This window comes from Lucilia sericata, unplaced genomic scaffold (genome assembly GCF_015586225.1).
Source record: "Lucilia sericata isolate MDLA Ls3-8-SP2 unplaced genomic scaffold, ASM1558622v1 Contig000468F_arrow, whole genome shotgun sequence".
NCBI lineage: Eukaryota > Metazoa > Arthropoda > Insecta > Diptera > Calliphoridae > Lucilia > Lucilia sericata.
Window position 1 is genome coordinate 165,744 of NW_023994483.1, and position 16,757 is coordinate 182,500.

General features: G+C 27.8%; 1 protein-coding gene across 5 annotated transcripts in view; it reads left to right on the forward strand.

Annotated features, from left to right (window-relative positions):
• Positions 1 to 9,277, forward strand: part of LOC119605254 (tyrosine-protein kinase Btk29A) — a 161,660-nt gene extending 152,383 nt beyond the window's left edge. For all 5 annotated transcript variants that reach the window (XM_037958241.1, XM_037958245.1, XM_037958243.1 and 2 more), the window contains 10 exons: positions 3,190 to 3,326; positions 3,454 to 3,570; positions 3,646 to 3,726; positions 3,807 to 3,937; positions 5,512 to 5,640; positions 5,768 to 5,961; positions 6,031 to 6,371; positions 6,447 to 6,684; positions 6,751 to 6,884; positions 8,902 to 9,277. In XM_037958241.1, the coding sequence (XP_037814169.1) occupies positions 3,523 to 3,570; positions 3,646 to 3,726; positions 3,807 to 3,937; positions 5,512 to 5,640; positions 5,768 to 5,961; positions 6,031 to 6,371; positions 6,447 to 6,684; positions 6,751 to 6,884; positions 8,902 to 9,000 (1,395 nt within the window). In that variant the 5' untranslated portion in view covers positions 3,190 to 3,326; positions 3,454 to 3,522 and the 3' untranslated portion in view covers positions 9,001 to 9,277. The remainder of the gene's footprint in view (positions 1 to 3,189; positions 3,327 to 3,453; positions 3,571 to 3,645; positions 3,727 to 3,806; positions 3,938 to 5,511; positions 5,641 to 5,767; positions 5,962 to 6,030; positions 6,372 to 6,446; positions 6,685 to 6,750; positions 6,885 to 8,901) is intronic.
• The last annotated feature ends 7,480 nt before the right edge of the window (positions 9,278 to 16,757 follow it).

Consider the following 16,757-nt stretch of genomic DNA (forward strand, 5'->3'; position numbering starts at 1 on the left):
TTTGTTTTGAAATGTAAACAAAGGCACAGACATAAATGTTTACTATGAAATTGTAATTAAAAATTTTACGAAAAAAAACAACAAAAGCAACTAATTTCAACTATTTCAGTTGGATTAACAAATACACACCTATTTTTTATAACAAAAAAAATTTGTTAAAAACTGTCCATTGTATTATAATTAAAAATTATTATAAAAATAAAAATTTAAAAAATTATGGAAAATTTTAATTTCAAAAATTCCTTATTTGAATACCCTTAATATAATGTTTTCTTTATAACAGCAAATTTTTGCCCACCAATTTAATGATTTATTATTTTTTATTGTTAATATATTTTTAATATGTTAATAAAAACACTAAATTGCAAAAAAAACATGTATATGCATGTTATTATTTGCTTAATATGTGGAAAAATATTAAATTTTTTTTATGATTCATTACGATCATATCTAATGAGTGTTAAAAACTTCCTAAAACAAATCATAGCAAGTGATCGTTGAAACATCTTCAAAATTTTATATAAATCAATTAATAGACGATAAATTAAATAAGAAAATGAAAAAAAACACAAGGTTGTATATGAAATCTAAATGTTTTTTTTTATAATATCAATATCATTAACACCCCAAAGATGATGATAAGACAGATAGACAGGTTAAAAGCTATAATGTGTTAAAAAGATTATTGAAATAAAAGTAAAAACTATAATTTTAATAATTAATTGATTTTAAATAATAGTGAGGTACGCAAAAGTAAACAAAAAGATTCTAAGAAACCCATACTAATGTTCAATATGAACATTAGAATAGTTTTCGAATGTGGGCCTTTTACGGGAAATTGGTACAATTTTGCCCATAAACTTATTGATAGATAGATAGATAGATAGATAGATAGATAGATAGATAGATAGATAGATAGATAGATAGATAGATAGATAGATAGATAGATAGATAGATAGATAGATAGATAGATAGATAGATAGATAGATAGATAGATAGATAGATAGATAGATAGATAGATAGATAGATAGATAGATAGATAGATAGATAGATAGATAGATAGATAGATAGATAGATAGATAGATAGATAGATAGATAGATAGATAGATAGATAGATAGATAGATAGATAGATAGATAGATAGATAGATAGATAGATAGATAGATAGATAGATAGATAGATAGATAGATAGATAGATAGATAGATAGATAGATAGATAGATAGATAGATAGATAGATAGATAGATAGATAGATAGATAGATAGATAGATAGATAGATAGATAGATAGATAGATAGATAGATAGATAGATAGATAGATAGATAGATAGATAGATAGATAGATAGATAGATAGATAGATAGATAGATAGATAGATAGATAGATAGATAGATAGATAGATAGATAGATAGATAGATAGATAGATAGGTAGTAGTTAGTAGTTAGTTAGTAGCTAGTTAGTTAGTTAGTTAGTTCGCTCGTTCTTCGTTCGTTCGTTCCTTCTTCGTTCGGTCGTTTGGTCGTTCCTTGTTCGGTCGTTCGTTCGTTCGTTCGTTCGTTGTCTCGTTCGTTCGTTCGTTTCGTTCGTTCGTTCGTTTCGTTCGTTCGTTCGTTCGTTCGTTCGTTCGTTCGTTCGTTCGTTCCTTCGTTCGTTCTTTTTCGTTCGTTCGTTCGTTCTTTCCGCCCTCCTCGCTTTCTTCCCCCGTTCGTTCGTTCGTCGTTCGTTCGTTTTTGTTCGTTTCGTTAGTTCGTTCGTTGTCCATTCGTTCGTGTTCGTTATTAGTTGTTTTTCCGTTCGTTAGTTATTGTTAGTTAGTTCGTTAGTTAGTTAGTTAGTTAGTGTTATTAGTTATTTCGTTCGTTAGTTCGTTAGTTAGTTAGTTAGTTCGTTAGTTCTTAGTCGTTCGTTAGTTAGTTGTTCGTTCGTTTCGTTCGTTCGTTCGTTTTTAGTTAGTTCGTTAGTTCGTTAGTTCGTTAGTTAGTTAGTTAGTTAGTTAGTTAGTTAGTTAGTTAGTTAGTTAGTTAGTTAGTTAGTTAGTTAGTTAGTTAGTTAGTTAGTTAGTTAGTTAGTTAGTTAGTTAGTTAGTTAGTTAGTTAGTTAGTTAGTTAGTTAGTTAGTAGTTAGTTAGTTAGTTAGTTAGTTAGTTAGTTAGTAGTTAGTTAGTTAGTAGTTAGTAGTAGGTTAGTTATTTTAGAAAATAATAGATTTCTTACAAAAAAATTTGCTTTAAAAAAACTATTTCTAGAAATCTTATTGTTCTCTTTCTTGCGAAATTTTTTTGATCTGCCCTCGTATTATTTCATTTGATTTCATACTAATTTATTGCTTAAATCGTTTAAACATTTAGATTGTTCTTTTCTTTAAAAAAATTCAGATTAAGTTTGACAAAAGAAACAGATGCATGGGAAAACAAAAGATTTAAACACTATTCTATATTGTTTAAACGTTTTGCTTTCAATTAATTGTTTAAATGTTAATATTTGTTTACAGTTTCAATCACTTAAACTTTTGATTTGTAGAATAAAAGAACATGAATCGCCAAAACTATTATTGAAAATGGAAAAATTGTGTGCAAAATGTTGCAAATTAGAAGAAAGTGTTACTCTTTTTAGCTTGAAAATTGAAAGGGAAAGGAGATTAGAAATATAAAACTTTCATAATAAAGATATAAATTTAACTACTCTATGTTTAAGAGTTAAAACTTGCTTCTGTTTTGTTTTCTATGCAAATTTGTCCTAAATTATATTTCTTTTATGTTTGATTTGATGTATAACTAATTCCCACGTGTTAGCCATTTCAAAATTAAACTTAAATACTAAAATAAAATCTTTTAATTACATCTATTGAAACTGCAACAAGTGACCCAAGACCCAAATTCAAGTTTAAACATATTCCGTTTTGTAATTAACGAACAAACAAAACAAAAGACTTAAGCAACGAACTTAGTTGATAAACTAACAAATTTTTATCAGTTGCTAATACTAGATGAATAAAAAATATAATTTGGAAATTTTGAAAACATAAACAAAAGATTTGAAATATATTAAATATATTTAAAATAAATAAAACTGAACAGATTAATTAATTTAATTGTTAAAAAAATTAATGAAATTCTTTGATAATTTAAAATTTAGTTTTTACTTAAAATTAAACATACTAATTATTTTATTTTTCTTATTCTTTATCTTTTTAGGTACTGGCAGTTCGCCCGCCCAGATTTCACAACGCAGCATTAGTCCAAATAATTCCACCTCAACAAGTCAATTTAGTTTGCATCATAATAGTTCTGGCAGTTTAGGTAGTTCAACGCCTACTTCACTGCACCCACAGGTAAAATTATTTTTACTTAACAAAAACTACAACAACTACATATTATTAATTATTTGTCCAAATTTTTAATGGTTGTTTTGTATAAACATATTAATTTTACAAATTATTTATTCTTTTATTATTTTAGTCATCGGTATCCACATTTAAACAGTCACCAAATTTATTAAACGGTAACGGTTCATTATTGGATAACACAATGCCAGGTGGTATACCAACTCCAGGAACACCAAATTCAAAAGCTAAGGTAAGTATTTCTTATTGTTTTTTGATATGTGTTTTATAAATATTAAACTTTCTTTCTTTTTCTTTGTATTTTTAGGACAATTCACATTTTGTTAAACTTGTCGTAGCTTTATATCCCTTCAAAGCCATTGAGGGAGGGGATTTATCTTTGGAAAAGGTAAGTTTTTTCTTATTTTCTTTCAAAATTATCACCTGCAGAACTGATTCTAATTTAATTTATATTTCGTCTTTTTCTAGAATGCCGAATATGAAGTAATTGATGATTCCCAAGAGCATTGGTGGAAAGTTAAAGATGCCATGGGTAATGTTGGTTACATACCCAGTAATTATGTTAAACCCAAAGCATTATTGGGTTTAGAAAGATACGAGTAAGTAATTACTGTTAGCACTTTTGTTTCCATTTCTTAAATATTGGGTAAATAACTTAAACAAGCGGGATTTATAATAGATGGCAAAATTTTGAACTCGGTTTTTGTCTTTAGTAACTTAGTAGATGTCATTTTGAAGTTTTCATAGCTGTATTATATTTTCACTTAGTTTTATATAATTATATTCCTCCCTCGTCAAGTTATCTTGATGAATCTTCTCTTATCTGGTTGTTATTGCAATGCCGGGTTAAAAAAGGTGCCTTGAGTACCTCTAGTCTGCCAGGACTAGAAGCTGTTGCTGTTATTTGACTCCTCGGGCATTCCCTGTGCTCGCAGTCGAACCATAAATTCTATCTGACCCATAGGCCAGAATTCGGGATTTGCCTTGTGTCGGCTATTTTAGAGGACTCTTCTTGGTGTTATTGGAACCAAATCGTAGTTAGACAATGTTGATACATTATGAAATAAATCACCCCCCTATCACCAATCAATATTTCACATGAAATATGTTTCCTTTTCACTTTTTTCGTTCACTAACTTTTTTGACTTGAAACAAATTTCCCTGTTGTGAAATTTAATAGAAATTTGTAAACAATGAACAGCTGTTGCAAACAAAATCAACTATTGTGAATGAATGGTTTACGACAAGCTCAAGATAGCAATTTTTCCTTCGAGAGGAAAGAAAATGTTAAAGTAACAAAAATTTCACTTCTATTGGCAATAGTGGTGAATATTTTGGTATAAGTTCGGTGCAGTTAGCGAAAACGGCCACTGATGATCCTCAGTGGAGTGAAAGTGGTGCGAAATATTGGAAATGAGTTAATGTCTTGGAATGAAAAATGGATCCATTACGGTAATCCTGAAATACGGCAAACTAGCCGAATCGTTCCCACGACAATTGGATCTCCGCTCCAGAACGACCCGATTCTCAATTGGCCAAAGATTGTCAACTCAACAACAGCTGTATCAACCGGAAGTTTGTTCCCTAGGGAAGAACATCTAGTCACAGCCAATCTGTTACAACAACATCATCAATCATTGCGTGAAGATTATGCTCTGATGGTAACAAAGAGTCCAATCAGAACATTACTGTGAAACTGTACCGATTGTGTTTGCTTTGTTTGGAATAGGGCATTTTTCGAAAAAAAAACAAGAGGCCACTCGAAAGCGATCGAATCCTCAATAGAACTTTAAAAACATTTTGATCGCTTTCGAATATGTGAAACCTGTTTAGAAAGCAGTGATCCAGATCCTGCTCCGTATTAGTTTCGATCGATGGATGTAGAACTCTCTCATAAAAAAGAGCAGTTCTTTTGACCCGGAATCCATATCTTGCCATAAACATGGGCATAGGACATAGCTAATTAAGACCAATAGTTTCAATAAAAACTTTGCCCATCGTGTGTGCTCTACTCTGCCGATTTCTAAACCCGTTCCAAGTGGGTTTATATATTATAAATTCAAAACTTAAAATCGATGAAAACCTTTAGGAATTAAAGAATTATTTCCCTTTTATAGAAATTGGAGGATAAAAATGAAAAATTTAATTTAATTTTTGTACTTTTTATTTACAGATGGTACGTTGGTGATATGTCACGTCAACGGGCTGAATCCTTGTTAAAACAAGGCGACAAAGAAGGCTGTTTTGTGGTGCGTAAATCATCAACAAAAGGTTTATACACACTATCGCTGCATACCAAAGTGTAAGTAGAAAACTTAATTATTTTTCTGGTGCCTTAAACAAAATCGAATCTCTTCGAAATTTTGTATATTTTCGAAATTCTATTGAAAACATTATTATATTAATGAAAATCTCCTTATACTTCACAGTCCCCAATCACATGTCAAACACTATCACATTAAACAAAACGCTCGCGGAGAATACTATTTAAGTGAGAAGCATTGCTGCGAAACCATACCAGATCTAATCAACTATCATCGACACAATTCGGGTGGTTTAGCCTGTCGTCTAAAATCCTCACCATGCGATCGTCCAGTACCACCAACAGCCGGTTTATCACATGGTAAGTATAAACACTTTAATGACTATAAATTAAAACTAATTAATTAACATTAATCTATTCCTTTAAAAGATAAATGGGAAATCCATCCTATGGAGTTAATGCTAACGGAAGAACTTGGTTCGGGACAATTTGGTGTGGTGCGCCGTGGTAAATGGCGTGGTTCTATAGATACCGCTGTTAAAATGATGAAAGAGGGCACCATGTCCGAGGATGATTTCATAGAAGAGGCCAAAGTTATGACCAAATTGCAACATCCAAATTTGGTGCAATTATATGGTGTTTGCTCTAAACATCGTCCTATTTATATAGTCACTGAATACATGAAACATGGCTCATTGTTAAATTATCTCAGACGTCATGAGACAACATTGATTGGTAATATGGGTTTGCTGTTGGATATGTGCATACAGGTATGTTTTCTTCTTTAAAGGATATAGCATATGTGTATAATTAATTAAAAATTAAAAATTATGTTTTTTTATTAGGTCTCCAAAGGCATGGCCTATTTGGAACGTCACAATTATATACATCGCGATTTGGCTGCACGTAATTGTTTGGTCGGTTCTGAGAATGTTGTTAAGGTGGCAGATTTTGGTTTGGCCCGTTATGTTTTAGACGATCAATATACCAGTTCTGGCGGAACCAAATTTCCTATTAAATGGGCTCCACCAGAAGTCTTGAATTATACACGTTTCTCCTCTAAATCAGATGTTTGGGCTTATGGTGGGTTTTTTGTGACGATTGTTTTTGAGTTTTATTTTATATTTAATATAATTATTTTTGTTAAAGGTGTCCTTATGTGGGAGGTGTTCACATGCGGCAAAATGCCTTATGGCCGTCTAAAGAATACCGAAGTTGTTGAACGTGTCCAACGTGGTATTATTTTAGAAAAACCAAAGTCATGTGCTAAAGAAATTTACGATGTAAGTAGATTGAAATTAAATTACAAATTGCAATAGATGTATAAGTAGATAGATGATAGATAGATAGATAGATAGATAGATAGATAGATAGATAGATAGATAGATAGATAGATAGATAGATAGATAGATAGATAGATAGATAGATAGATAGATAGATAGATAGCTAGATAGATAGATAGATAGATAGATGATAGATAGATAGATAGATAGATAGATAGATAGATAGATAGATAGATAGATAGATAGATAGATAGATAGATAGATAGATAGATAGATAGATAGATAGATAGATAGATAGATAGATAGATAGATAGATAGATAGTAGATAGATAGATAGATAGATAGATAGATAGATAGATAGATAGATAGATAGATAGATAGATAGATAGATAGATAGATAGATAGATAGATAGATAGATAGATAGATAGATAGATAGATAGATAGATAGATAGATAGATAGATAGATAGATAGATAGATAGATAGATAGAGATGATAGATCGCTTAGCTAGATAGATAGATAGATAGATAGATCGATTAGAGTAGATAGATAGATAGAGAGATAGATAGTATAGATAGATAGATAGCAGATAGATAGATAGATAGATAGATAGATAGATGATGATCGATTAGTATGATCGATAGATAGAAGATCGATAGATAGATAGATAGGATAGATAGATAGGATAGTATGATAGTGATAGTAGATATAGGATAGATAGATAGATAGATAGATAGATAGATGTAGATAGATGATAGATAGTAGATTTAGTAGTTAGATGATAGATAGATAGATAGATGTGATAGTCGATAGATAGATAATTAGATAGATAGAAGATAGATAGAAGATGATAGTAGGTAGGTAGAGAGATAGATAGATAGATAGATAGATAGATAGATAGATGATGGTAGATAGATAGATAATAGATAGATAGTAGATAGATAGGGTAGTAGATATTTGTTAGATCGATAGATAGATAGATAGATAGATAGATAGATGATAGATAGATAGATAGATAGATAGATAGATAGATAGATAGATAGATAGATAGATAGATAGATAGAAGATAGATAGATAGATAGATAGATAGATAGATAGATAGATAGATAGATAGATTAGATAGATAGATAGATAGATAGATAGATAGATAGATAGATAGGTAGATAGATAGATAGATATGTAGAATATATAAGAATAGATAGACTAAGTAGAATAGATAGAATATACGGAATATATAGAATAGATAGACTAAATAGAACAGATAGAATGGATAGAATACACGGAATATATAGAATAGATAGAAGAGATATAATAGACAGAATTTGTAAAATAGATAGAACAAATAGAATAGATGGAATAAATATAATAGATAGAATGGATATAATAGATAGAATTAATACAATGGATAGAATAGAACAATCGAATAGATAGAATGGATCTAATAGACGGAATATATAGAATAGATGGAATAAATAGAAGGGTTAGAATAGTTAGAACAAATAGAATAGACGGAATAAATAAAATATATAGAATTGATAGAAGAGATAGACAAAATAAAATAAGATGGAATGAATAGAGTAGAACGAATATATAGAATAGGAATAAAGATAGAATGGATAGAATAGACAGTATATATAGATCAAGTAGAGTAGATAGAATCAATAGAATAGATAGAACAAATAGAATAGATAGAATGGAAGGAAAGGATAGAATATATAGAAAAGATATAATAGCTAGAATATATAGAATGGATAGAATATGTAGAACAGATTGACTAAATGGAATAGATAGAATGAATAGAATACACAATATAGATAAAAAACATATAGAGTGGATAGAATAGATAGAATTAATATAATGAATAGAATAGATAATAGATCGTATAGTTAAAGAGATAATGGATGGATAACTATATAACATTTCAGCTTTTTAAAATATGTATAAAAATTCGAATTAAAATTTTTAACAACTTATTATTATTTATATTTAATTTTTTTATATTTTTTCCCCCTTACAGGTCATGAAAAAATGCTGGTCTCATAGTCCTGAAGATCGTCCATCATTCCGTGTCCTCAAAGAGCAGCTGGCTTTAGTGGCACAAACACTCACCGATTAAATCAATACATTTGTTTCGTTTTTTTTTTCTCTTTTAATTTAAAATTTAAATTAACTTCTTTGCTCCTGTCACATCTCACATAATACATTACAACTTAACAAAACACTCAAAACAACATCATAAGCTTAAAAAGATTATAAATTTATTTAAAGATAAATTTATAATAAAAAAAAACAATAAGCATAATATTTAATTTATTTATAAATAAGTATAAATATATATTTAAAAGAAAAAAAAATGCCAAGATACAAGCACTGATGAAGTTAAATATTTATTAGATATAAATAATAATAACAATACAAATTGAAAACATTATAATACATAAATAAAAAAGATTGTACTAAGTTAGCAGAATATTATTATTATTAGTATATAACTTTATATATATATGATATAAAACATAACAATTTTGACAACTTAAATTTAAAATTCTTTAGCAAAAAAAAACCAATAAGAACTGTTTAACTATAAACAATTATAATTTTTGAAATTTTGGATAATAACTTAAACAAATTAATTAAACATTATATAAGTGTTTAAAAGAAATTAATTTGTTTTTCTTTTTTTTTATATATATATAAAATAACATTAATAATATACTGAACATATTTAATATAACATTAAAAAAACTACTACAGTATGTAAATAGTGTTTAAGCCTAAAACTGATAAATTTACGTTATAGTTTATAAACTGAAAGGTTAAAATTTTAAAAAAAAAAAATACATTCTTAAAAATTTAGAATTTTTTTTACATATAAATAAGTAAATTAGTTAAAACAAAATTTGAGAAAAAATGTAATAATTTGCAGTTTTTTTTATACTATTTTATATATGAAAAAGGAAGAAAAATATATGACAAATAAGACATATATTTTATAAAAATACAACTTAAAACTAAATAAAAAATATAATGTGCTTTTAAACAAATTAAATTATAGCATAAATACAAATATATGATAAAACTACTTTAGCTGATAAAGAAACAAGTCTTCTTTAAACAGAAGTTATAGAAAACTTAATACATTTTAAACTCCTAAACAATTCTTTATTTTTCCTAATTTAACTACAAAATATGTTTGTCTTTTTTTGTTTATTTGTGGTAAAAACATATTTTTAAAACTTTAAATTTAAAAAAAAACTCTTTCTTTTTATTAATAATTTTTTTGTGATTTATGTTTAATTATTATTATATAATTTTATTTGATAAACTAGTTTTCTAAGTTAACATCTCAAATTGTAAACAAACAGCAACAACAACTATTCAATATAATTTTTGTTTAATTGTTTGTTTTTTTTTTCTTCTACATTAGTTTTTAATTTGAAAATCCTTTTTTTTTAAAGTTAATCATATCAAATGTGAATTATTTTTCTTATTATTGTTTGTTTTATTATTTTTTTTAATGAAATTTTTTTGAAAGAAATTTTTTTGCTTAAAAGTAATTAATTTTCTTTAAATTAAAAAAATAAGTTTTTAATGAAAACAAAAAGTAAGCAAAAAGAATTTTATAGTTTCTTGTGAACATTTTTTTTTTATTAATTTTTTATTATTATTTTTGTAAATTTTAAGCTGTATTAAAATTAATTTTTTTTTTATAAAAATAATTATTAAATAAAAAACAATTTTAAAAATTTACATATACTTGGTTTTCTATTTCTTTAAGTTAATTTTGTTTCCATAAATTTACTCGTTTTTGAGTTATTTTTTATTATTTAGACACTAAAAACACATGCTAGGCAACATGTTAACTAAAAGCTCTAACTAAAGCTCTTTATACTAAGAGAACTAAACAAATTTCCAACATTATTTCTTTAGCATCAAAAAGTCCTTTAAATTTTCTATTATTATATGAAATTTCAAGTTGATAGCTGCAGTAGTTCAAAAGTTATGCTATTATAACCAATACAGTATTAAGCGCTTTAGGCTTAACTATAGGGCCCATGAACAGTTTTATTAATTTAGCTATAACTTTCAAGGTATAAGCTAGATTCACATGAAATTTGTATCGTTAAATATACTAAGAAATGTTCTATACACACATGTAAAATGTTTGCCCTAATCTTAAGACAATTTTAAAAATTTTAAAGATTTAACATAAAAACGCTTACAACACAAGCGTTAAAAAGTAAAAAAGAAATTTTGATTACTTAACATGATAGACAATTTCTAGCTCTCTGCTAACTTTCAACCAATTTGCTTCAAAATTAAAGAAATTATAAAGAAAAAAGCAAAATCCTTATCAAATCTCTAAAAAAGTTGGCAAAAAATGAAATTTTCAAATTTTCATGAAGTAATAGGTGAACAGCATCTAATAGAAAGCAAATTCCCCTAAGACAATTTTACAATTTTGCTTATAACTTCCTTAATTAAATGAATATTTAAAAGAAATTAGGTTCATATAAAAGCTTGTAATATAAGCTTTCTTATAGAATGAACTTTTTCCGGCCACTGTCACGTCCACTTACTTAAATAAGCGTTTTAATAGCAAAAACACTGCTAGCTCTGCAAAGAAATACTTTTCCAACTTTCTTTTACCACTATCTTGAAGACCATTTCATTTACAATCTGCAAGTGAAATTTCATGTTGATAACTTAAACAATGCCAAAGTTATTACAACATAACTGAAACAGTTTTAAGCGTTTAAAGTCTAACAGTATTGATAATGCATATTTTTACAAATTTTTGAATATTTTAAAAACTATGTGGTATATTTCTATGAAATTTTAACACAGGCTAGTATGGAATACGGACTATTTCATAGATGTCCTTCTGAAAATGTTACGCCCACTGCCACGCCCTCTAAGTTAACTGTATGCTTTAATAAAAAAATCGATTATAACACTGAATCCTTTGAGTTTTCCAACTTAATCTTTTCACTATTTAAAAGGCCATTTCATTTCCTCACTCCATGTGAAATTTTAGGTTGATAGATGCAGTAGTGTAAAAGTTATGCAAATATAACTGAAACAGTGGTAAGCGTTTTATGCTTAACTCTATGGTTAAATAATAGTTTTACTAATTAGCTAATAACTTCCAAGATATGGGATATATTTAGATGAAATTTTAAACATTAGATAATAGAATGGAAAATGAGCTTTTTCATACAATCACTCATTTTGAACAAAAGTCTGCACAACCCTTTTAATTTTCAATTTAAACTTTTCAAACGCTTACAAAACAAGCGTAAGTAGGCTGAGAACATTTCTTGGTCTATAAAATTAAAGACAACTTTCCACTCTAGCTGCTGGCCAAATTTCATCCGATTTGCTTCAAAATTAAAGAAATTATGATGAAAAAAGCGGAATTCTTAAATTTCCCAAAAAGCTGGCAAAAAATGAAATTTTCAAATTTCCATGAAGTAATAGGTGAACAGCATCTAATAGAAAGCAAATTCCGCTAAGCCAATTTTACATTTTTGCTATAACTTCTTTAATTACGGGAATATTTCAATGAAATTAGGTTCATATAAAAGCTTGTAATATAAGCTTTCTTACACAATAAACTTTTTCCGCCCACTGCCACGCCCACTTACATAAATAAGCGTTTAAGGTGCAAAAACGATTCTAGCTCTGCAAATAAATACTTTTCCAACTTTCTTATTCCACAATCTTGAAGACCATTTCATTTACTATCTCCAAGTGAAATTTCATGTTGATAACTTAAACAATGCCAAAGTTATTACAACATAACTGAAACAGTTGTAAGCGTTTAAAGTCTAACAGTAGGGATAATGCATATTTTTACTAATTTTTGAATATTTTAAAAACTTTGTGGTATATTTCTATGAAATATACCACCAGAATGGAATGCGGGCTATTTCATAGATGTCTTTCTGAAAATGTTCCGCCCACTGCCACGCCCTCTAAGTTAACTGAATGCTTTAATCACGAAATCGATTATAACACTGAATCCTTTAAATTTTTCAACTTTATCTTTTCACTATATAAAAGGACATTTCATTTCCTCACTCCATGTGAAATTTTAAGTTAATAGACGCCGTAGTGTAAAAGTTATGCAAGTATAACTGAAACAGTGGCAAGCGTTTTATGCTTTACTATATGTTAAATAACTGTTTCACAAATTTGCTAATAACTTCCAAGATATGGGGTATATTTAGATGAAATTTTAAACATTAGATAGAATGGAAAATGTGCTTTATCATACAATCACTCATTTTGAACAAAAGTCTGCACAACCTTTCAAATTTTCAATTTTAACTTTTTAAACGCTTACAACACAAGCGTTAATAGGTTGAGAACATTTCTTGGTCTATAAAATTAAAGGCAACTTTCCACTCTAGCTGCAGGCCAAATTTCATTCAATTTGGTTCAAAATTTTAGAAAATATGATGAAAAAAGCAAAATCCTTAAATTTCCCAAAAAGTTGGCAAAAAATGAAATTTTCAAATTTCCATGAAGTAATAGGTGAACAGCATCTAATAGAAAGTAAATTACGCTAAGACAATTTTACAATTTTGCTTATAACTTCCATAATTACGGGAATATTTAAATGAGATTAGATTCATCTAAAAGCTTGTAATATAAGCTTTCTTACACAATAAACTTTTTACGCCCACTGCCACGCCCACTTACTTAAATAACTTAAACAATGACAAAGTTATTACAACATAACTTAAACAGTTGTAAGCGTTTAAAGTCTAACAGTAGGGATAATGCATATTTTTAATAATTTTTGAATATTTTAAAAACTATGCGGTATATTTCTATGAAATTTTAACACAGGCTAGAATGGAATGCGGACTATTTCATAGATGTATTTCTGAAAATGTTTCGCCAACTGCCACGCCTTTTAAGTTAACTGAATGATTTAATCAGGGAATCGATTATAACAGTTAATCCTTTGAGTTTTTCAACATAATCTTTTCACTATTTAAAAGGCCATTTCATTTCCTCACTCCATGTGAAATTTCAAGTTAATACACGCAGTAGTGTAAAAGTTATGCAAGTATTACTGAAGCAGTGGTAAGCGTTTTATGCTTAACTATATGGTTAAATAACAGTTTTTCTAATTTGCTAATAACTTCCAAGATATGGAATATATTTAGATGAAATTTTAAACATTACATAGAATGGAAAATGAGCTTTTTCATGCAACCATTAATTTTGAACAAAAGTGTACACAACCTTTTTAATTTTCAATTTTAACTTATCAAACGCTTACAACACAAGCGTAAATATGTTGAGAACATTTCTTGGTCTATAAAATTAAAGACAACTTTCCACTCTAGCTGCTTGCCAAATTTCAACAAAATTAGAGAAATTATGATGAAAAAACAGAATTCTTAAATTTCCCAAAAAGTTGGCAAAAAATGAAATTTTCAAATTTCCATGAAGTAATAGGTGAACAGCATCTAATAGAAAGCAAATTCCGCAAAGACAATTTTACAATTTTGCTTATAACTTCCATAATTGCAGGAATATTCAAATCAAATTAGGTTCATATAAAAGCTTGTAATATAAGCTTTCTAACTGATTAAATTTTTTCCTCCCACTGCCACGCCCATTTCCTTAAATAAGCGTTTAAAGTGCAAAAACGCTGCTAACTCTGTAAAGAAATACTTTTACAACTTTCTTTTTCCACTATCTTGAAGACCATTTCTGTTACTATCTGCATGTAAAATTTCATGTTGATAATCCCAACAACGCTAAAGTTATTACAATATAACTGAAACAATTGTAAGCGTGTAAAATCTAACAGTAGGGATAATGCATATTTTTACTAATTTTTGAATATTTTAAAAACTACGCGGTATATTTCTATAAAATTTTAACACAGGCTAAAATTGAATACGGGCTAATTCATAGATGACATTGTGAATATGTTCCGCTCACTGACACGCCCTCTAAGTTAGCTGTATGCTTTAATCAGGAAATCGATTATAACACTGAATCCCACGAGTTTTTCAACTTAATCTTTTCACTATTTAAAAGGCCATTTCTTTTCCTCACTCCATGTGATATTTCAAGTTAATAGACGCAGTAGTGTAAAAGTTATGCAAGTATTACTGAAACAGTGGTAAGCGTTTTATGCTTAACTATATGGTTAAATAATAGTTTTACTAATTTGCCAATAGCTTCCAAGATATGAGATATATTTAGATGAAATTTTAAACATTAGATAGAATGGAAAATGAGTTTTTTCATACAATCACTCATTTTGAACAAAAGTCTGCAAACCTTTTTAATTTTCAACTTTAACTTTTCGACACAAGCGTAAATGGGTTGAGAACATTTCTTAGTCTATAAAATTAGGGACAACTTTCCACCCTAGCTGCTGGACAAATTTCATCCAAATTTCCATGAAGTAATAGGTGAACAGCATCTAATAGAAAGCTAATTCCTCTAAGACAATTTTACAATTTTGCTTATAACTTCCTTAATTACAGGAATATTTAAATGAAATTAGATTCATCTAAAAGCTTGTAATATAAGCTTTCTTCAGATTAAACATTTTCCGCCCACTGCCACGCCCTCTTACTTTAATAAGCGTTTAAAATGCAAAAACGTTTCTAGCGCTGGTGATAAATCTCTGACCGATTTTATTTTTCCACCATCTTAAAGATCATTTTATTTACTATCACTACGTGAAATTTCATGTTGATAACCCCAACAACGCCAAAGGTATTACAATATAACTAAATAAGTTGTAATCGTTTTATTAATTTATGTATATTTTAAAAATTAAAAGACAATTTTTTATGAAATTTTACTATCGAATATAATGTAATATTTCGAAGGTGTAATATTAAATGTTAGAATAAAAGTAAACATCAAGAGCAATCTTCGGCACTTGGCATTATAGCATTCCGACTTGATCGTTTATTTAAGCAAACTGGTTCATATTTTTAGTTTCTCGAGGCAAAAGTCAATCCTTTCCTTTGGAGGACCATTTGTGTAAGTCAGCAGTATCAATTAAAATAGCTGATCCATAATTTTTAACCTGAAAAATAAAATCACATAAATTTTAGTTTTTGTTTTTATTATTTAACTTAAAAACACAACAAAATTATTTACAACATATCGTCAAATATTAAAAAAATAATTAATGAAATAATGTATGTATTTAAAAGAAAATTAACATTTCAAATATAGAAATCAAAAACTGAACTAAACTAGACACTGGCTAAACTTAACTTAAAATCAATTTAACAAACCCAATTAAAACCTTCAACTGTAGTAACATCCAACTTTCTTTGTAGACAAAACAATAAGGGTATTCACTTAGCTAACATCACTTAAAAGTAGAATGTAAAAACTAACAGCAAATCAAAAATAGAATATAATTATATTTCAAACATTTCCAACCAACTCAAACGTGAATACCACTAATAACTTGTAAAACAAATTTTGAATACAAATAATAAATAATTGAAGGTTTCAGAGATCAACAAAGAGCAAACAAGTGAGAAACTTAATTAAACCGTCAGAAAAAAGTGACCAATTTTGTAAAATGAAAGAGAAGGTAAAGAATAATTAATAAAACAATTTTGTAGTTAAACTAAAACATGTAAATTTAGAATATGAATGTAATAAATAAAATATTTTTGAAAATTAAAACAAATAACTAAAAAAAATAAATGTGAAAATCTTAAAAAATATCAATAATGCAAATTATAATGCAACTTAATATTCATACAGGATAATTGATATGAAATATACATATAACAAATAATAACTGAATAATTAATTAATCCGCTTGTTTGAATGTAGTCATTTGCAATGAAATGTGTTTAAATG